Raw genomic sequence first — 22,126 nt, 5'->3', positions numbered from 1 at the left:
CAAAACATTTGTTTTTTTATTATGGTGCATCTCAAAAAAGAATATCATCAAAACGTTAATTTATTTCAGGAATTCAATTTAAAAAGTGAGACTCCTATAGTCATTACACACAGGGTGTTATTATTCAAGCTATTCTTTGATTAGGGCTTACAGCTAGTGAGAACCCAACATTCAGTATCTCAGAAAATTACAATATTACAAAAGACCATTTAAAAAAAAAAAAAAAAAAAATGGGATTTTTAATACAGAAATGGTGACAATCTGTCTGTTGTAGGCTGACCTCTCCTCTGCTCTGTTGCATCGGTGCACCAATGCAACAGCGCAGGGGAGTGAGATCAGCCTACAACAGAGATTGTCACCAGTGTTCTGTCACAGGCCAGGCACAGCTGTCAGCGTCCCTCCATTTCGGTGGAACGGAGGCGGGGCGTCTGCTGATTATATGACCTGCAGTTGTCCGCCTGACTCTGGAAGCAGCTGGAGTGTTCATGCCTGTAGTCTGTCTTTATGCTGCTAAAGGATCTGGATTCATTGACCAAGTGATTCATATGTGCTCACTTTGACTCTCACAGTGTTTGTGCTTATTTCACTGGAGGATTGTTTGTAATACACTGAGCGCTGCTGTTTATCTGAATCTACTGCATCATCCTTTACCAATAGGACATTGTGCTAGCTGCTCAAGACTTTCATCGGACTCATATTTACTGTTTTAAAATGTTTTTTGTTTTCATTGTCCTAGCGCAATATTTGGACTTTTTAAGGTTCAGTTCTATACCTAAAGGCGCTAAACTGCTTTGTACGGGTACAGAAGTTCCGAATGGAGTCCTTAAGCACAGTAGTGGCTTCCCTGCTTCAAGGGGATTTTCTCGCTTCTATCAACATCAAGGACGGCTACCTTCACATTCCAATATGTGCTGGTCACCAGCGCTTCCTCCATTTTTTGACGTGGGTGAGGAACATTATCAGTGTTTGGCTTTACATATTACATAGTTACATAGTAGTTGAGGTTGAATAAAGACAATAGTCCATCCAGCTCAACCTGTGTAGGTGTGTGTGGCTGTAATCATCTCAACTAGCCCTGAATGTCCTGATCCTTGATGTACGTCTAAGTCTTTTGAAAGCCACCATACTTCCCGCAGAGACCACCTCTTGTGGTAGAGAATTCCACAATCTTGTAGCCCTAACAGTAATGAACCCCCCACGTTGCCAGAGGTTAAAACGCTTCTCCTCTAATCGCATTGTATGCCCTCGAGTCCTCATGCAATCCCTTCGACTGAACAGCTTTTTTTCTAAGCTGAGATCCCCATTGAGATATTTATAAATTGCCATCCTGTCCCCCCTCAGACGTCTCTTCTCCAGGGAGAATAAATCGAGCGATTGTAGACGCTCTTCATAGTCAAGGTCCTCCAATCCCCTAATTAGTTTAGTTGCCCTTCTCTGGACTCTCTCCAGCTCCAAAACATCCCTCCTGAGGACTGGCGACCAGAACTGGACAGAATACTCCAGATGCGGTCGGACCAGAGTTTTATAAAGTGTAAGGATTATAGACTTATCTCTGGAATACATCCCTTTCTTTATGCATGCTAATATTCTGCTGGCTTTGGCAGCTGCCGCTTGACATTGCATGCTATTGCCTAATCTATCATCAACCAAGACTCCCAGATCCTTCTCCATTTTTGATTCCCCCAAAGGTTCCCCTCCTAACGTGTATTGTGCTTTTATGTTTTTAGTCCCCCAAGTGCAAAACCTTACACTTCTCCACATTAAACCTCATTTGCCATGTCGTTGCCCACTCCGTTATTTTGTCCTGGTCATTCTGTAGGATATCTGCTTCATGCTGTGCAGTTATTGCCCTGGCCAATTTTGTGTCATCTGCAAAAACTGAGCCCTGGGGCACCCCGCTTACAACCTCAGACCAGTCTGAGTATGCGCTGTTTATTACCACCCTTTGGACACGCCCATTTAGCCAGTTCCGTATCCAAGAGCAAACCCTGCTGTCGATACCTGCAGACCTTATTTTATAAATTAAGCGCTTGTGGGGAACTGTATCAAACGCCTTAGCGAAATCCAAATACACCACATCCACTGCTCTCCCCCTATCTAGCTAACAGCTCACCTCCTCGTAGAATGTTAGGAGATTGGTTTGACAAGAACGCCCATTTGTAAACCCGTGCTGATTACTGCTGATGTTGTCTTTAGCAAACTCTACGATATAGTCCCTTATCCCTCCAGAAGCTTACATACTATTGATGTCAAACTGACAGGCCTATAATTTCCCGGGATATGCCTCTGCCCCTTTTTGAATATCGGAATCACGTTTGCTTTCCTCCAATCCCCTGATGAAGGGCATAGCCCGAAACAACATGTAATCCTCCACCCTGTGGCTTTTAACTTTCCCCATTGTCAGGCAGGCATCACTGTTGGGCGGTGTGTTGTGTTCGGTGCGGCGAGGCTGCCACCCACATCGGGAACGGTGCTCCGCACGGATTTCTGTGAGCTGACTGTCATCCGCCGATGACGTCATCCTTCAGCGTCCACTCCAGTTGCCTGAAGCAAGGAGACACCATTGTGCTATGGGACAGCTTGCGGCTGGATTGGGCTACGGGGGTTGAGCTTCTCCCCCCCCCCCCCCCTCCTCTTTTCCATCGTCCTCAGGCTCTTTCATCTTCTTGGCATCAGTGCTCCTGTTCCTTTAGAATCTGGACAGGTGATCCCACTCCATCCCTGGGTCCACTCTACAGGTATTGCCTCACTGCTGGATGCACCCTGGTGTTAACAGTGCCTTTAATCGTTTTTATGGTTTTTGATAAATGTGACATCTTTTACCGTGACTATTCTCTCCAATTGTGATTTCAAGTGCCCACCTGTCATCAGTTTTGGGAGCGCTATTATACCCATCAATTTGTTGTGTCATATGTTTCTCAGCTGGATCTGGGCATGACTCGACTGCAACCCTGACATGACTTACTGGCATTTGGCTAAAATCCATCCCACACAGTTTGATATTACAGTTTTTGGGATCTCTGATCAATTGTTTTTCAGCGCCAGGATTTGCTTGTATGTGTCTGCACAATAATCTGACTGCCAGATCCGCGATGTGCTGAGCTTGAGTGCCCGGTAAACAACATACTGTTCGGCTACCGAGATCTTTTTGACAGATTGCCCTCTCTGTCCTCTTGATAATTGAGTCCCCAACTACCACAACCTGTCTAACCTTTCCTGAGTCACGGCCCCCCTTCTTCCTTGAGCCGCCACTCCCCTGGCAGCTTGGGGAGGGCGCCTGCTCCAGCTCTGCCACCCCTGAGCTGATATCCCCCTCAACCTGCAACGTGGGAAATTTGTTAGGGTGTACCAACTCAGGACTGGCCTCCCTGACACTCATCCCTCTACCCTTCCTAACGGTCACCCAACTGCGTACCACTGATGCCTGTGTCTCCTCCACTCCTTCCTCCTCTATGCTGGCCCCTGCCAGTGCCTGATGGGTAATGTCCAAGCTCCTTTCCAGGTTGTTGATGCAATGCAGTGTTGCCACCGTGTTTTCTAGATCCAAGATCTGGTCTTCCAGAGCAACAAGTCGCTCACATCTTGCACAGCAGTATTCGCCCTCGATTGGTTCATCAAGGAACTCGTACATGGCGCAAGAAGTGCACTGAGTGGCATCCGCAATCCTGTTGGACATTATTACCCACTACTCTGGGGATAATATTAACGACCTGCTATTCCTTACCTACACTACCTCTATCTCCCCTGGTACTAAACCTGGGGTACTCACCAGTCGCAAGGGTACTCACCAGTCGCAAGGGTACTTACCAGTCTTCCCAGGTACTCAGTCGCAGCACAGTCAAACAGCTATTGATTTTTCACAGAGCACAGTCACACAGCTTTCTCCCTCTCCTTGTTTGCAGCTGCTGCTGCCACACACACACACACACACACACACACACACACACACACACACACACACACACACACACACACACACACACACACACACACACAGAACAGATGGTCTCCTCTGCCTCACTGAGAACGGACGGTCCTCCTCCTCCCCTGCTTCCTGACACTAAGGAAGGCGGTTTCCGACCTCCACCGCCGCTCTCTGCCTCGGTCCCGCAGTCTGCCTCGGTCCCTGCACCTGCGCCCAGTATCCTGGTGCGGCTAGTGTGGGTGAACAGCTGATCAGTCACTTACTTAATCATGTCCCTGCTGCTGTCGCTCCCTCTGTCCCTCTGACCGTCCTCCACCGCCGCTCAGTTTCTAGTCACTGGTCCCTGCACCCGCACCCGGCTTCCTTGTGCGGCTTCCCACGCACGTGTCCCCGCAGCTCCTCTTCCTCCTCGCACTCAGCTCCCTTGCCGCACACACACACAGAGCACACAACTTCCGGCTTCTCTCAGGCTTATCTCAGCGCCGCCTCCTCTGTGAGATCTCCTCCTCCTCCTCCGCCCTGCTCTGTGCTCTGTTTAATCACCCTTTGGTCTCCCCTCTGCTCCTAGGGCCTTCATGAAAGTGTTGGCCCCGGTACTAGCATTGTTGGGTCAGCGGGGGATCGCGGTACTGGGGTACCTCTCCAACTGGTTTGATGGAAAACTTGGAGATTACTCTGCGAACTCTTAGGGAGTTGGGTTGCGTTCTGAACCTTCAGAAGTCTGCTTTGCTTCTGTCCTCAAAAACTGGACTATCTGGGTCTGACTCTGGACTCGGTCTCAGCCAGAGTGTTTCTTCCTCTGGAGACATTGCAGGAGACAATTCAGCTTCTGTTCAGCAGACTGTCATCTCTCCGGGCTTGCATGTGGGTGCTGGGCCTGATGGTGTCCACCTTGAGGCGGTCTGTTTGCACAGTTCCACAAAATAGCTCTGCAAAATAGATTCTGGTGAAATCAGACAAGGATCCATGGTCTCTAGAGGTGGCTTTGTTCTCAGACATTTTCGACAGGGATAATCCACTGTACTGGACGGTTGTCGCCACACATGCCTGGGTGGGGAGGTGTCCTCAGCACTGGTGCTCAGGGGGTTTGGACTTTGGCAGAGTCCAGACTGCCGATTTAATGTACTGGAACTCCGAATGATCAGACTTGTCTGGCTTATTGGACAAATTGTCTTCAGGGGTGTCTGGCACAAATTCATTCGGACAAGGCCGTTGTCTATGTCAATCACCAAGGGGGGCACAAAAAGTGTCCTGGCGGCTCGGTAAGTAGCCGGCATTCTAAGGTGGGCTGCCGATTCGTTCCAGTCCTCTCAAACTCCTACCATGACTCCTGTGCAGGATCGAGGCAGAAAGGATTCCTGTCATTCTAGTGGCTCCAGACTGGCCTTGCTGGTCTTGGTACGCCGATCTGGTACGGCTGGTTGCTGATGCCACTTGGGGACTTCCTTTCAGGGAGGATCTGGTGTCCCACGGACCAATCTTCCATCCTGCTTTAGAGTTGCTGGCTTTGACGACTTGTTTGTTGAACGCCAGGTGCTGAAGGATATAAGTTTATCTGAGTCAGCGATTCCTATGCTGTTGAAAGCCTCCCTACCTGAATATTGTTTGTGTGGACTAAAATTCAACAAAGTTTACTTTTTACAATAAATTTGCATCTAAGAATCTGCTGTGCAAATGCTGCGTGATTTAAAAAAAAAAAAAAAAAATTCTAACACCCACTATTTTATTCTGTAGGGCCTCAGCTTAAACAATATATATTGTGTTTGGGCATTCTAAAGTAATTTTCTCGCAAGAAAAAAAAATATTTACATGTAGGAGAGGAATTCCAGAATTTACCTGGGTTGGACGTAGTTAAATATATTTTTTACTATTGTATGCACTTATTACATGCCTGACGAAGGTGTCCTGGACTTCCTGTTACTAAATCCTTCCTTCCTTTATTTTAATTAAAAGAAAAAAAAAAAACATCTCATACTTATCTGCTCTGTGTAATGGTTTTTCACAGAGGAGCCCGGATCCTCCTCTTCTCGGGTCCCACCCCAGTGCCCCTGATACCACCACAGCAAGCAGCTTTCTCTGGGGCACCCAAGCAGGCGCGCTCCCGTCCCACGACTGTGTCCACTCATGTGGAGCTGTGGCTCCGCCCCACCCCTTCCATCTCCTGATTGGCTCACTGGTTGTGATTAGTTCCTGCTGCTGTCAATAAGGAGTCACCAGAAAGCCAATGTTTTATCTTCTTTTATGCATAGACTGCATGAAGGTAAAAAGCCTTGTGCCTTCACAACCACTTTAACTTGAAATAATCGTTGTGTACCAGCAAATATTCACAATGTGTTTTGTTAATTAAGTTCAAGATCTGTGCTATTTCCTTAAGTTTTCCTTTATTCAGAAGCAAAACCATGTGGAAGGATGGGGACCTATGGCAGCCAGTTTCCAAGCAGTGGATAATTGTCTGAGCTTAATATTTCTGAGTCAAATATACTGTAAATTGATAGTAAATGCAAAGGAATGTAAATGCCTTGTTTTTAATTTCTCATTGTTTGAATTGCAGAGCTTGTTAGTCAGTATAGCAGAGCACGTGTGTGTGTGTGTGTTTCTCTCACTGATGACTCATCTGTACCGTACAGGAAGGAGGTAGAGATGTCTCCTAGTAGTTAGGCTGCTAATCCAAGCAATAGGCAGTTTGTAATTTGGCACCAGCAAACGCTAGAAAGGTAAATATGTATATTGTTTTGTTTCTATTACTATTTTATTTGTGTTTCATTTATGTATTTTTTTTTTTTTTGGGTTGACCGTTACATTTTAATGATTCTAAATGAAGGGCATGGAGTGTCAAAATTCTTTTGTTTGCCTTTGGGAACTTTTTTTCTTTTCTTACTCTTCTGCCAGTCCTTGAACCTGTCACTGTCCTCGTGTGTAGCTTTTATGCACTGATGAGCCAGCGTTTTGGAACATGAGATTTATGTCTGAGGTTTTCATCTAAGCTGCTAAAATGTGGTGGACTTGTCTGTGCGTTTCCTAAATTCACCCCCCGCCCCGACTCCCATCCTGAATGTTTGGGAAGCTACATATATTTTGTCAATTTTACTTTGTCTTTAAAAAAAACTCCCAAATGCAGCCTGTTTCTTTCCCTTTTTTTTTTTTTTTTTTTTTTTTTTAATTAGTATATGCTTTTTTTTATTTTCCATGAAGCTTGTTACTTTAAAGCATTTGGTCTCCAAACTGTGGCGCCTGGGCTTAATGTGGCCCGTTGCATGCCTTTATCAGGTTTTTGGGGCACTATTCCTCCCAATGTCACAAAGTCACCATTACTTCCACTGACCCCAACACCGGGGAATCCTTCCTCTTGCTGCGACCAACGATGGGGTGTTTTTTCTTCCACTGACACCAATGATGGGGGCACTATTCTGCCCACTGACACCAGTGATGGGGGCACTATTCTGCCCACTGACACCAGTGATGGGGGCACTATTCTGCACACCAGTGATGGGGGCACTATTCTGCCCACTGACACCAGTGATGGGGGCACTATTCTGCCCACTGACACCAGTGATGGGGGCACTATTCTGCCCACTGACACCAGTGATGGGGGCACTATTCTGCCCACTGACACCAGTGATGGGGGCACTATTCTGCCCACTGACACCAGTGATGGGGGCACTATTCTGCCCACTGACACCAGTGATGGGGGCACTATTCTGCCCACTGACACCAGTGATGGGGGGCACTATTCTGCCAACTGACACCAGTGATGGGGGGCACTATTCTGCCCACTGACACCAGTGATAGGGGGCACTATTCTGCCCACTGACACCAGTGATGGGGGGCACTATTCTGCCCACTGACACCAGTGATGGGGGGCACTATTCTGCCCACTGACACCAGTGATGGGGGGCACTATTCTGCCCACTGACACCAGTGATGGGGGGCACTATTCTGCCCACTAGAATACTGGTGATGGGGGGCACTATTCTGCCCACTAGAATACCGGTGATGGGGGGCACTATTCTGCCCACTATAATACCGGTGATGGGGGCACTTTTTAGCCCACTATAATACCGGTGATGGGGGCACTTTTTAGCCCACTATAATACCGGTGATGGGGGCACTTTTTAGCCCACTATAATACCGGTGATGGGGGCACTTTTTAGCCCACTATAATACCGGTGATGGGGGCACTTTTTAGCCCACTATAATACCGGTGATGGGGGCACTTTTTAGCCTACTATAATACCGGTGATGGGGGCAGTATTCATTCTACTGACTACAGGCAATGTGTTTTTTTTTTTTTTGTTTTCTTTTAACTTCCATTGATGCTGGTGCATTTTCTACTCCCACTGGCTGTTCTGCACCCACCTAAATTCTACAGGGCAGTATACTGGCCCTTTGTTTAAAAAGTTTGGAGGCCATTTGCCTTGAAGTATTTCACCTTTTCAGAAAAATTGATAGTATAGAGGTTTGTGAGTCAGTGATTTCCTACGCTGTTGAAAGCGTCGTAATCTACTTCTAGGAAGATCTACCGTTGTACGTGGTAGATGTACTTTGCGTGGTGTGAATCTCTTGGTTGTTCATCCTCGCTGCTTCTTAGTGGATTGGATCCTAACCGCCAACAAGGCGGCGGGGGGGGGGGGGGGATGTTGAAGAGCAATTGGCCTTGAGTACCATCAAGTGCCATGTATCGTTTTTTTTTTTTTTCCCCCAACACACTCCCTGGTGCTTTCTTCGGGCTGTCTGACATTTGGTTCCTTCAGTGTGGGCTCCGTTGCCGCCCTGGGATCTTAATTTGGGGCTTTCAGCTCTACAGACGCCACCCTTTGAAAATATTCAGGAGCTTTTCCTGCTTTCGCTGTCCCAGAAGGTGGCCATCTTAACGGACAATTGCGCGGTCGTACGACACTGTTCCTAAACGAAATTGGCGTCCTTTTTTAACCACAAACAGAGCTTTCTTTTGGTGGTATTTGATCACATGTGCGATCTTTACTTTTTGCGCTATAAACAAAAAGAGTGTAAATTTTTAAAAAATATTTTTCACATTTTTTTTTATATGAAATGTCAAAAAAAAATGTAAAAATCAAATTTTTTTTTAACATTTTAGGCCAATTTGTTTTCTGCTACATATGTTTGGTAAAAAAAAATAAGCTTATTTTGATTGGTTTGCGCAAAAGTTCTTGCGTTTTACGAAGGGAAAGCTTTTTGTCATTTTTATTATTTGTTTTTTTTTTTAACGAGTAATGGCGGCGATCTGCGATTTATTTATTTTTTTTGCGGGACTCCGACATTGCGGCGGACAGATCGGACCCTTGACTGACATTTTTGCTACTTTTGGGGGTACCAGTGACGTTACTACAGTAATCAGTGCTATACATATGCACTGTTACTGTAAAAATGACACTGGCAGGGAAGGGCTTAACTTTATTGGTGATCAAGGGGTTAAGTGTGTCCCTAGGAGCGTGCTTCTTACTGTAACCACAGAGACATACGATCCTACATAGCAGGATCGTATGATCTCTGCAGTTAGATCAGGGAGAATGACAGGCGGCTTTGTTTACATCAGCCGCCTGCCTTTCTCCCTCACTGCCGGGAGATCGCGAGTGGCCGGTGGACATCGGGTCCTCCGGTCACACGCGCGGACATGTTAGGGAACAAGCGGGGGCGGGAGCGCGCCTCCGGCGGCACACGCTCGCCCCCTAGAGGCTCACAGGCTAGCGAAGTAGTACTACGTCACTTTGCCTGTGCGGGACGGACTGCCGCAGTAAATATACTGTGGGCGGTCGGCAAGTGGTTAACTAATATGTCATGGAATGTTCTTCCTCGTTTATATGAGGGTAAAGGTGGAAAAACAAATTCAGGAATCAGTGGGTAATTAGAATTTTAAAATCGACCAATGCCTTTTTATAGTATTGAATACCCGATGTGAAAATGGATGAAATTGAGAAATAAAGGGTATCCTACACCTAGTCAACCTGCTTTTTCTTATTTCTAAAATGTTTACGCTCATTTTTAATGTTCTCATTGGGATATCCTCGTTCTTGAAGTCGATCCTCTACCTCATGATCCATTCTCATTTCCCGTGTTTTGGAATCACGAACGATCCTCGAGACACGAGTAAATTTACTGCGAGGGATCGACCTGGAGGATGAAAACTACTATAATGTAACAAAAGATTCTGGTCCGTGGGTTTCCTATAGAGGTCAGTAAGAAGATGTCTATCTTCTATGGATAAACAAGTATCTAAAAATGGAATCTTGGTCTCATTCACACTCACATTATATTTCAAACCTGGGACCAAATAATGTGGTTATGAATTTAATAAGGTTAATGACTCCATGTCGCCCACCCATATGGCAAACGCATCATCGATGAACCTGTACCAGCAGGCACAATTATCAACCAATAGATCACAATTGTAAATGAATGCATCTTCAATCATGCTCATAAACGCATTGGCATTTGGGGGGGCAACAGAGCCCATCGCTGCTCTGATCAGTTGTAAATAATGAGTCTTTGAATAAAAAAACTTAAATATATATGGTAATAGATGGCATACCAAGGAATAGATGAGGTGGTAATAGGGAATTGCTTTTAAAGAAACAGTGAGCTGGATCCATCGTTTAGAGACTATTAGCCCAAAAGGGTTACATTTTGATTTGTATTTATTTAGTTGGTATTATGTGTATATATGTATTATTTCTTTAATGATTTTCTTTATTTATATTTTTATTTTCATTTCTGTTTTTGGACAAAAGGTGCCAAATTCCATATAGATTGTTCATGTGTGGAGGATCCGACATGCCTGTTGTGTTTCTCGCTACACTCATAGATGGAAGACGTGTAGAACTGATTTAATCTTGATTGAATAATTAACGAGATTGATTCCATGTGTTAAATATATTATATATATATATAATATATATACACACACACACACACACTGTTTGAGACTAAGGTTAGTATGTCATTTTATACCTGGAGTAAAATTACTTTTTGTGCAGCAAAATATAAATCTATATATGACCTGTGGGAAGGTTTGGTTGCTAGCACAAGCTTGAACTGCCGTAGTGCACCTTACCCTTTGGACTATACAGTGTGTATTTATGTGTAGCACTGCCCCCTAGGGGACTGCTGAGAATTACGCTTTCTGGATTCCCCAGGGTTACCCTTAGCAACTGATGGCAGATAATAAGCATAGAAAGTCCTTGGCTCAATCAATAATCCAGGGGATGTTGGTTTTTGTGTTTTTAATTTGGAACTGGGATAGGAGAAGGGATAAGTGGGATACTCCAGCTATAAACTATGCACAATCTTGAGTACAACTAGCTGCAATGTGCTGCACTACGCTAGTAAGGCCACTGCTTCACCTTGCCACTAAAGTGAAGATAGATAATGTGTTCCTGCTTGAATTACTCTTCAGGGTTCTAACTTGGCACCCCTTTCTCACTTGCTGTGTGCTGACACCTGTCCACTGACTCTCCACTTGGAGTGGTTCCCTTCCTGGGCAGACCCCGGCAAGCTTCCCGGTACTCACGGACAATGTTTTTTTTCTCAAGGTACTCTGCCTCTAAGTGGGGACACTCCTTCAGCCCAGATGAATCATACCCTGGACACATGCAACAGGCATACCTATTATTCAGGCTCCACTAATAAGCAGATGCAGACACTAGGCCTTACTATATATATATATATGGGCTGCAACTAACGATTATTTTGTCTATCGACTAATCGAACGATTATTTTTATTTTTTGCTTAATTGAGTGTTCTTTTTTTGATTAGCTAATTAATCCTTTGAATAACAAAAAATACAGACCCCTCAGTAAGCCCCCTCCCACCCAGTACAGACCCCTCAGTAGGCCCCCTCACACCCAGTACAGACCCCTCAGTAGGCCCCCTCCCACCCAGTACAGACCCCTCAGTAGGCCCCCTCCCACCCAGTACAGACCCCTCAGTAGGCCCCCTCCCACCCAGTACAGACCACTCAGTAGGCCCCCTCCCACCCAGTACAGACCACTTAGTAAGCCCCCCCCCCCCCCCCAGTGCAGACCCCCTCAGGCTCACATGCGATCACATGCTGCTGCTGGAGTGGCGAGTGATATCTCGTCTGTGTGGGACAGTGGGAGGGATCATCGGCGTTGGCGGCAGTCTGCAGTCAGTCAGCTCAGTTGATGCACCCCGCCCCGGGACGTCATGCCGCTCACAGCGGCTGACGTAGAAGAGACGGACACTCTTGACTGGAGCGCAGCGGGGGCTGGGGGCGGGGCAGTGCAGCCTCCAGCAGCCCCAATCAATGCAGCAGCCCGGCCGGCAATGCGAGCAAGGGGCGTGTGACGTGACGCGTCAACTCCTTTCACGCACATCAACGTATTTCTGTAGTCGACGTAATCGATTACGTCGACGCATCGTTGCAGCACTAATATATATATGTATGTATGGGCATTTTAACTAGGAGTCAGACATGAAGCTATATGAGGGGTGGAAGAGATCTAAATATTTTATATTAAATTTGTACTCAAAGCTAAGACTTTTTTTTTTTTTTATTTTTTTTTTTCCATGGATATTTTAAATACAATGCGCGATACTGGTAAAAGTTTACTTTAAATGAAATTGTAATGCCTTATATTATCTACAGTCTGTCAGCCTTCACCTTCTCTGGGTTCAGATGCTGATCTTCCCTACACACGTGCACAGAGTCTTTAAAGTGATTTTTTTTTTTTTTTTTTTTTTGGAAGCCCTGAAATCTAAACCCAACATTTCATATTTCTGAAATGTGCCTGCTACACCATGTACAGTACTTGTATGAAAAAACTACCCTGTTCTCTTTGTATTGCTTACTTTGTGTGAAACCCCTGGTGTTCCTGCCAGTCCCTCTGCTTTCCTATTAAGATCTGACCAAATCGGGAATGAGAACACAGCGTGATGAGTTCTCTATGCTGGGACTTGTCCTGACACCACACCCCCCCCCTTTCCCTCTGCACAGCCATTTACTGGGAAGATCAGTGTGCTGTTGCTTCTCCTTCCCCAGCTCTTATGCACCTGAGATCAGAAGGAATGTGATCACTTATAAACAGAAAAAAGAAATTCAATTTTTTTTTCTTTTTTGTATCTGTATCTAAACGCTTTTGCCTTTCATATCTAAACTGAATCGGTTGTTTTACAAGGTGATCAATTGCAATCGCTTTAAGTTTCCATCACTGACTGAGACCATTCTTTACCTAATTTGTTTTAAATTTTTTTCTTTGTAGGTTAATGCCAGTTTTTGCTGCTTTTTAGACAACTGACAAGACGTCTTCCAACTGGTGCTCCATGATTTGAACGCTGGCGTGTTCTCAACTTGACATGAAGATGGAGGCAGTTGGAAAGAATGAACAGCTGTTGGAATCTGAAGTGCCTCCTGTGACCCAACAGAAAGTGGACACTCCCCCTGATGAGGGAGCACTGGACCTACAAAAGGACAATGCACAGGATGTTCCTGACTCTTCTGGACTTTCCTCAATGCCGTGCCTGCTGATGGAGCTGAGAAGAGACTCCTCAGAGTCTCAACTAGCATCTACTGAAAGCGACAAGCCGACAGCGGGCCAGGTGTATGAGAGCGACTCCTCCAACCACTGCATGTTGTCCCCTTCTTCCAGCGGACATTTGGCCGACTCGGACACACTGTCTTCCGCCGAAGAGAACGCGCCTCGGCGTCCAGAAGCAATAACCGAAGGCTGTGATGCTGCTGCCCAAGGAGCTGCGGTGGCTCGCAAGTCACGGAGGTCTCGCTCAGAGAGTGAGACGTCAACCATGGCTGCCAAGAAAAACCGCCAGTCCAGTGATAAGCAAAATGGCAGAGTCATCAAGGTCAAAGGTCACAGAAGCCAAAAGCACAAAGAGAGGATTAGGCTATTAAGGCAGAAAAGGGAGGCAGCCGCACGCAAAAAGTACAACTTGTTGCAGGACAGTAGCACCAGTGACAGCGACTTGACCTGTGACTCCAGTACAAGCTCGTCGGATGATGATGAAGAGGTTTCAGGGAGCAGCAAGACAATCACAGCAGAGATACCAGGTAAAAATGTCATTGACCAAACTTGCTTGGCCTTCTGACATGGTGAGCACAAGTGTCTAAACCTTATGTTTCTGTCCCTAGCTGGTAAGATGCCTTTTTAATGTGACCATTTTTATTTCCTTCGCTGTTTTGGAACCTGTAAAATTGTTTCCCTGCAGAATTCCTAATTATTTTTAACAATCTGAAGGCCCAAAAAAGTATAGTGGGAACACATTTGTAGACCACCTGAGGTATTATGTATGCAAGACCAAAATCAATTTTTTTCACTTTGTTTGGCATCATGCCTCCCCTGTGCAGTTTTCCTATGCAAAATTTAAATTTGTGAGTTGGTTACTTGGATGTCTTACAAGTACAAAAATAATTTGCGCTAAGGGTTAGCCAACCTTTATTTTCATTTTTTAAAAGAAAATACCCTGTGCAGACCATGAACACCTTCCATAGCACTAAACTTAAATGGGATTTAAAAAGTATGCATATGTGCTTCTCATACCTGTGGACCAAACTGCGGCCCTGGTGCTTGATCTGGTCCTTTCTGTCCCTTGGGGCACTATTCTATCCACAACTGTCATCAGTGATGATGCACCATTCCTCACGCTGATAGTGGTGGGTCATTATCCTTCCCACTTACACCAATGATGGGGTGCTATTCCTCCCCCTGATACAAATGATGGGGTTCTTTTCTTGCCACTTATATCAACAATGGAGCTGTATTTTTTTTTTTTCTCACTGATACCAACAGTGGGGCACTATTACTCCCACTAAGACCAATGATGGGGCATTGTTTGCTCCCACTGACACCGGGTAATTTTTTATTCCCACTTGCAACAGTCTGGCCCCCCTAAAATCTGAAGGGCCATAAACTGGCACTTTGTTTAGACCGTTTGGAGACCCCTGCTGTAGACGGTGCATGGAGTGAAATCTGCTTCAAGTACTTATAATTTTCACAGCTCCATCCGGTCCTTCTATAGGATGGACCAGCTGTAGAACAAGTGCCCCCTAGTGGTACAAGCCTCATCCATCTGATCCCCTCACTTGCACTGCACCATCCTTTTTCACCGCATATGACCTCTCCCATCACAGCTGCCGAGTTCAGCAGAGCGCACAATATGAATGTGCGGGGTTTGGAAGGACAGCGCTCACTCCTGTACTGCTAGGGGTCCCAACAACTGGTCCATCCTAGATATGACAGGGCGGAGGTATGGAAATTATTAAAGTGTTTGAGACAGGCTTCATTACATGCACAAATGGGCCTACATGTATGAGAAGAACATAAATGCAGATTTTTAAAATTGGGTTAGTTTAGAATTATGGAATGGTGTTTGTGGGCTGCATAGTGTGTTTTTTTTTTTTTTTTTTTTTTTTTCTAGGGTGAACAAACCCTTTAGGAAAACCTGTATACATTGAACCATGATGCCAAACTGAAATTCTGGGCTTTTATACAATTTTTAGTCTTGCATTTTTAGGAGACCATGACAGTCTTATGCGGACTATAAAAGGAGTTTATTATACAGGATTTATATAGCCATCAGTTTGCTCGGCACTTTACAATATGAAGGGAGACAGTACAGGTTCAATACAGGAGGCGCCAGGGTGCCCTGTTCGTTAGAACTTGCATGATAAGAAACCAGTGATAAATTATCGGTATTAAATGTTTCATTTTTTTTTTTTGCTTGAAAGTTATCGTCAGGGTTCAAATGTTTTGTCAAATTCAATTGGAATTTTCGCCAGGACATATCCTCCCTTTCATTCATAGATCAACCTAATTAAGTGCATTAGTTTATAGGTTGATTGAATCATCATTTATATTAAAACACGTATTAACACCTCTTTAAACACAAACCCCAACTGGGGGAATACCAACGCTATAATTTCAGGTCTAGCGTGTGAAAAACACACAGGGTGGATAAAGCTTGGATACACACTATCCAACTTTTCTGGTTCGATTTCCTTCAGATTTACCTTTTCTATGTAGTGCAAGGGCCTGCCAGATTGCATACAAATTTTGAAAGTGTTTTTAGGTTTGACCTCATGTTATCTGGTTTTGGTAAGTCTAAAGGAAAAAGTCTTCAGAAAATCGTATAGTGTGTATGGCCCATAATTGTCCAAGGAGACAACACAACAACACACGCACAAATCTCAGTGATTTGAAAATAACCTACACCTGATTATCTCTAGCGGCGTGTTAAGGGGCAAATTGAGTGTAAGTGAGAGCAAAATGTTCCTTGAAACAATGATGATCACAGGCCCATAGATGGTAACATTTCAGTCAATCAGTCTGTTGGTCTTTAATGTGCAGCCCCTGTGGGAAGCCCAAAAATGCCATCTGTGTGAAAATAGCTTAGTCCCAGTTGTGTGTCAACTGATGGAAAGGAAGCCAAACTCTTTCCAACGGGCTGAGGCCCAGAAACGGCTCGCCATTGTTACGGCCTGACACTGTATATATGGTGAGCAGTTCTATGAGTGGGTCGGTACAATAGCTTCACCATGGGCACCATGGGTCAGCTGCATGCTACAGGCAGCTCCTCCATCCTCCTCCTGTTTGTGAAGTGTATTACTCACGCTATCAGTATGTGTGTATTTCAATCAACAAGTGATAGGGCTGCTGCTGGCACTCTATAGCTCATTCACAGCTATTGGGCAAGAAGTAAAATGGTGGGTGAATAGTGCTGTGCTGCCAATTGAGTGATGTAATATGCTATCAGTGTGCGGTGACTCAAATCTATTTAAAAGGAACACTGCTCACATTCCTATACAAAATACATCTTGCTAATATAACAATTAAAGTTCAAATAAATAACATATAACAGGTGCCAAAGTGCACCGTGCAATATAATGATTCCAAAATAAAATTATTTTAGATATAAAATGTTCTAAAAAGTGTAATAACTAGTGCAAGAGAGTCCTTAATATATATCCAAGGTGTTATCCCTTCACCATTAGTATTGAGTGTTCATTAGAGCTGCACGATTATCCATAAAAAAAATTGCGATTTCGATTCACCTCCCCTCACGATCTTAAAACGGCATGTCCTCGATTCTTAGGCCTCTTGCACACGATACTCCTGTTTGAGCATCTCGCAGCTTGCATTTTTGGTCAGTAATTTAAGACTCAATGCACGCAAATACGCACAAGTGCGTGCAAATACATACAAAAAAAAAAAGCCTGGAAAAAGTAAATGCTCAAACAGGAGTATTGTGTGCAAGAGGCTTTACAGAGCTATTCTCTGCTCACTCACAGCTGTCAACAAAAAAAGAGCCTGGGCAAATGTTTATCACTGTTGTTAAGGCTGCTAGATAACTATAAACCCAATGTTTTACAATGTATCTTTTCGTTCTTTTAGATCAAAGGAATGAACTTCCGTCTGTAAATGAGGGCAGTTTAACCTCTTAAAGACTAAACCTTTTTCTGACATTTTGTTGCTTACAAGTTAAAATCATTTTTTTTTGTTAGAAAATTACTTAGACCCCCCCCCCCAACATTATTTATTTATTTATATATATATATATATATATATATATATATATATATATATATATATATATATATATTAGAGCTGCACGATTCTGGCCAAAATGAGAATCACGATTTTTTAGCTTGGAATAAAGATCACGATTCTCTGTGTAACAAAAAAAATTGGGATAACTTTAATGTTACGTTTTTTTTTTTTCATTCATTAAAGTCAATTAATTGCGTTTAAAAGACTGCTGCGCAAATACAGTGTGACATAAAATATTACAACAAAATTTTTTTCCACAGCTGTTCTCTCTGCTTCCTATGCAAAGAATCGAGCATATGTCAGGTTTAGATCATCAGGGGGGGTGAATCGAGATCGCGATTTTTCATACGATTAATCGTGCAGCTCTAATATATATTGTTTTTTTTTTTTTTTATAGCAGAGACCTTAGAGAATAAAATGGCGATCGGTGCAATATTTTCTGTATTTGCGCAGTGTGTGTGTATATATATATATATATATATATATATATATATATATATATATATAATATATATGTGTATACACATTAATGAATTTTAAAAAAACGAAACCATAAAGTTTGCCAAAATTATTTTGTATAATGTAACAAAATGTTATGCCGAGAATCGTGAGGGAATCCTGATCTTTATGCAAAGCAAAAAAATCATAATCTCATTTTATCCAGAATCGTGCAGCTCTAGTGTTCACGTATAGTTCTTTTCATTCAAGAGATACCACTGTGCTCTCTAGCCTCTCATCTGAATTTTGCTTAAAATAAGCATGTAGTATTCGCTCCCCATTGATGGAGTTGTATATCCTGCTCGCCACTAGATGTCCTCTGTGTTGTTCCCCAATGCTTTATTTTCTATATAGGCGATGCGTACTCTTGGGAGCTTCTAGAGGTCCTCTCCCCATGTGGTTCAGAGTGGGGTAATATGCACTGTGCACTTTGGCGCCTGTTTATACGTGATTTTTTTTTTTTTTTAGGCACTTGAATTGTTGTTTTAGCAAGATGTATTATTTTGTATTGGATTGTGAGCAATGTTCCTTTTTAAATAGTTTTGAGTCACCGGACTTGATAGCATATTACATCACTCAATTGGCAGTGCAGAATTATTCACCTACCATTTTACTTCCTCCATCCTCCTACCACCACCGCCTGTTCTGCACGTTCCAGCTCTATGGCACTGCAGTAGGCATCGCCCACAGCTCCCCCTGCCCTAGGATTAGTTCGCTGGGAGAGAGTGGTGCCCTCAGTGACACCATCCTGCTGCATGACATAGGCACACAAAGGATGGCACATCTCCCTCCCTGTCGGCGGCTGTTGGATCGTCCTCATCCACTGCAGTAGCTGGATAGTCCCGCACTACATCCACCTCCCTGGCCAAAAGGTGACTTTTGGGAATAATCCATCCAGGTGCGTTTCACTCACTGTTCATGGCTTTATGGATTTGTTTTTAGCAGTTTTTTAATGCTTGGGAAATTTTGCCTGGAAATACACATTGCTTGTTGGCTACAAGGCTTTCTGTTCATCAGCACACGCACCCACACACAGTATTTTGGGCTTCCCACAGGTGCTGTACATGACAAAATGACAATGGATTTACCATCTATGGGCCTGTGAATATCATGGTTTCAAGGAACATTGTGATCACGCCTACACACAATTGGCTCTTATGGGCCATACACACTATACAATTGTCTTTAGATTTTTTTCCTTTAGATTTACCAAAGCCATATAATACAATGTCAACAAACCCTTTCAATTTGTATGCAATCAGGCAGGCCCATGCACTACATCGTAAAGGTAAGGCTAAAGGAAATCTAACAACAAAAGTTGTATAGTGTGTATCCAGCTTTACCAGACTGCTAGAGACTCTTTTGTGCTGAGACTTGTGTGTGGTGTTTACATTTTTCACACCTTTTCTTGCCCAAATCAGGGTTAATTTCCATCTATAGTATGTTTTAATCCCCTGTGTCCAACCCTTTTCCAGAGTAGATAAATCCTAATTAATTAACTTGAAAATGGCTGTTATCAATTTAAAGCCTGTGAAAAAAAAAATCACCAGGGATGGCACTTGCCATGAATCATGAGTGTCCCCTTGTGCTGGTGGCTGCAGTGCTGACAATGCCTGTCCTTTTCCATCCCCCTGCTCTTTTCAGAGAACCCATTCCACCGGTCCCACATGTGATTGGAGGCAGACCTTTCATTCATCTGCCCATCTCTCTTAGTGCGATTTTCACTTTGGGAAAGGGCAGGCAAGCCGCACCTGACAAGTGTCGGTCACTGTTGCAATTGCTCTTAGACACCAGCAGCATCTGGCAGTCCCCATTCTTGGGTATTTGGGAGCAGAGGACTTCCGATTTCAATAGAACATGACAACCACCAGCACAACGAGACGCTCTTTGTTCATGGTAAGTACCACCCCTGGTGCCATTTGAAACAAAAAAAAAAAAAAAAAAAACAAACCTTCAGCTTTTATTTGGCCTTATGCTGAGCAAGTTTTGGCCTGTTCATGATGGGCTATCTGAGTTTGATGTAGGTGGCCCTATCAGAACCCTCCTGCTCAACCTCTTCCAATTGAAATGTCAAAGGAGGCTGAAACTTGTCGGCTAAGCAGCAGATGAATCCAATCAGATGAAGCCATTGTTGGTTTTTTTTTTTTTTTTTTTTTTTTTGCCGTGTTGGGTACTTTTTTATGTAACCTGCTCAATAGGGTTGTAGCTGCACTGCTGTCATATTTAAGGCTACAATAAATGTGATGGGTGACCTCCAGTTACCAAGGTTATTATAGGTGATACACGCTAGACCTCCAGCTTCCAGGGGTATTGGTGATGTCCGGTAAACCAGCTGCAAGGACTGTTTTTTTATAAGGGATTTCTGGTAGACCGCCAGCTACAAGGACTGTTTTATGAGGGAATTAAGGTAGACCTTCAGCAATAAGGATCGCTATGAGGGATACTAGGTAGACCAGCTGAATGGGGTGTTACGGGTGAGGCTATGTTGACCTCCAACCACATGAGTGATATGGGGAAAGTAGTTTGTATAGGTGATCTTTAACTTATGGTATCTCATTTTGAAAAATAAGCTTTTAATGGTTACCCTAGTCAAAGCAGATTTATTCTGACCGCAGTTAGGTTATTCAGCTCCTTGGGTATCCTGACTATAGTATTATGACAATTGAATCTCCTCACTTCTGCGTTCTTTACTGTGCTGTTAAGTTTAATTGTATGTCTGGGCAAAAGAAAACAAAAATACCTTCAGTAGTTCTTCAATGCATTAACATTTCCCCATTTTATGTCTCTTCAAACATTGCAAGTACGTAAAAACCTTTTTGATCTGCCAGTAATCCAGGGAGCTCCCTACATCCTATAGGTAGCTGACGACACAGTATTTCTGCTGCACCAAAATCCCAAGCAGTGTTATTAGGAGTACACTGGATCTCTGGCAGATCAGCAGATATTTTTTCGTAATTGAAACCTTGTTAAATGTACAAAACATTGGGAAGTGTGTGCGCATTGCAGGAATGTACTGAATGTGGTTTTTATTTTGCCCTAGCATACTCTAAAAAGATTATATTGTCTACGGTTGGTGGAGTGGATAGATCTGGTTACTCTGGTACAATAATTCCACCCCTCAGGCGTTTCATAGAGATTTTTATGTAATTTTAAAGTGCAAGTTTTAGCTAAAATGTAAAACTGAAAACTAAGCACAAGGGATCTAACTTGCAGTTAGTATATGTCCCTTGTGTTGGTGGTTCTTTCAGGAGAATTCTTCCTCTTCCTCTGCCCTGTCCCTCACCCTTGCACCCATATTCAAACAGGATCTCTGAATGGAGGGGGCATAATCATCAATCATCCACCCGTCCTCTATTCAGAGATCAGTAGTATAGCTTCTAAGAAAGGGCAGGCATAGTCAAGCTTTCCTGATGAGAGCCCCAACTTCCCATTAGCTGTATTCACCCCGGCTGCATCGGAAAATAATTGGGGCAGGACAAAGAAGAAAAAAAAACAAGGGACACATACTAAGACCCCATACATACGGGGAGGGGGGGGGGGGGCTCCATTGAAGTCTTTCTGTTCTGTGGGAAATCTGTTCACCGATCGCTGCTGAGCAGGGAGGCAGGGAGATGGCTGGTCTCTGTCTGCTCCGCTTATGCTGAGCGGACACGCAAAGTCCACTCTCCTGTATGGGTGGTCAGTTGTAAACGGATTGCCTTTCCGTTTACTCTAGACTGCCATCCAGTCAGTTGTTTTAAGTGACAGGATTGGATGTTCGAACGTGTCAGTTGATACCCGCAACTCCATATAGACTAGACTGGAGGGTCCGATTAGTCCGCCCATGTGAAGGGGCCCTAACTGAGTTACGTCCCTTGTGCTGATTTTTCTGTTTTCCATTATAGCTAGACTTAACCTTTAAGGTTGTTAATTGAAGAATAACTGGTGTATGATCTTGTTTTTAATCGACATTTCTTCACTTGAAAATGTCAAACACAAGGTTTCTTTTATCCTGTCCAGACTGATGGTAGGACTAAAATGTGAGTAGCGGGATCCAGCGTCTCCTCGTTCTTATTATGGTGGCCAGGGCCGCAAGTTCAAACCCTGATTCACGTTTTCTCATTTTTCAATACTACCTACTAAATGGATTGTACAGAAGATCTCCAAAATGTTTTAAAACGCTGCGGT

General features: G+C 43.9%; 1 protein-coding gene and 1 long non-coding RNA gene across 3 annotated transcripts in view; both read left to right on the top strand.

The window, feature by feature from the left end:
- The window catches only part of LOC309553501, a 1,012,307-nt gene that overhangs the window by 316,397 nt on the left and 673,784 nt on the right, over positions 1 to 22,126 (top strand). The window lies entirely within an intron of this gene.
- Positions 13,163 to 22,126, top strand: part of ARK2N (arkadia (RNF111) N-terminal like PKA signaling regulator 2N) — a 93,332-nt gene continuing 84,368 nt past the window's right edge. For both annotated transcript variants that reach the window (XM_082243530.1, XM_082243531.1), the window contains exon 1: positions 13,163 to 13,965. In XM_082243530.1, the coding sequence (XP_082099656.1) occupies positions 13,257 to 13,965 (709 nt within the window). In that variant the 5' untranslated portion in view covers positions 13,163 to 13,256. The remainder of the gene's footprint in view (positions 13,966 to 22,126) is intronic.

This window comes from Pelophylax lessonae (genome assembly GCF_965119305.1).
Source record: "Pelophylax lessonae genome assembly, chromosome: 1".
NCBI classification, from domain to species: Eukaryota; Metazoa; Chordata; class Amphibia; order Anura; family Ranidae; genus Pelophylax; species Pelophylax lessonae.
Note: the sequence above shows the minus strand (reverse complement) of the source record. Positions and strands in the feature narration are given on the sequence as shown.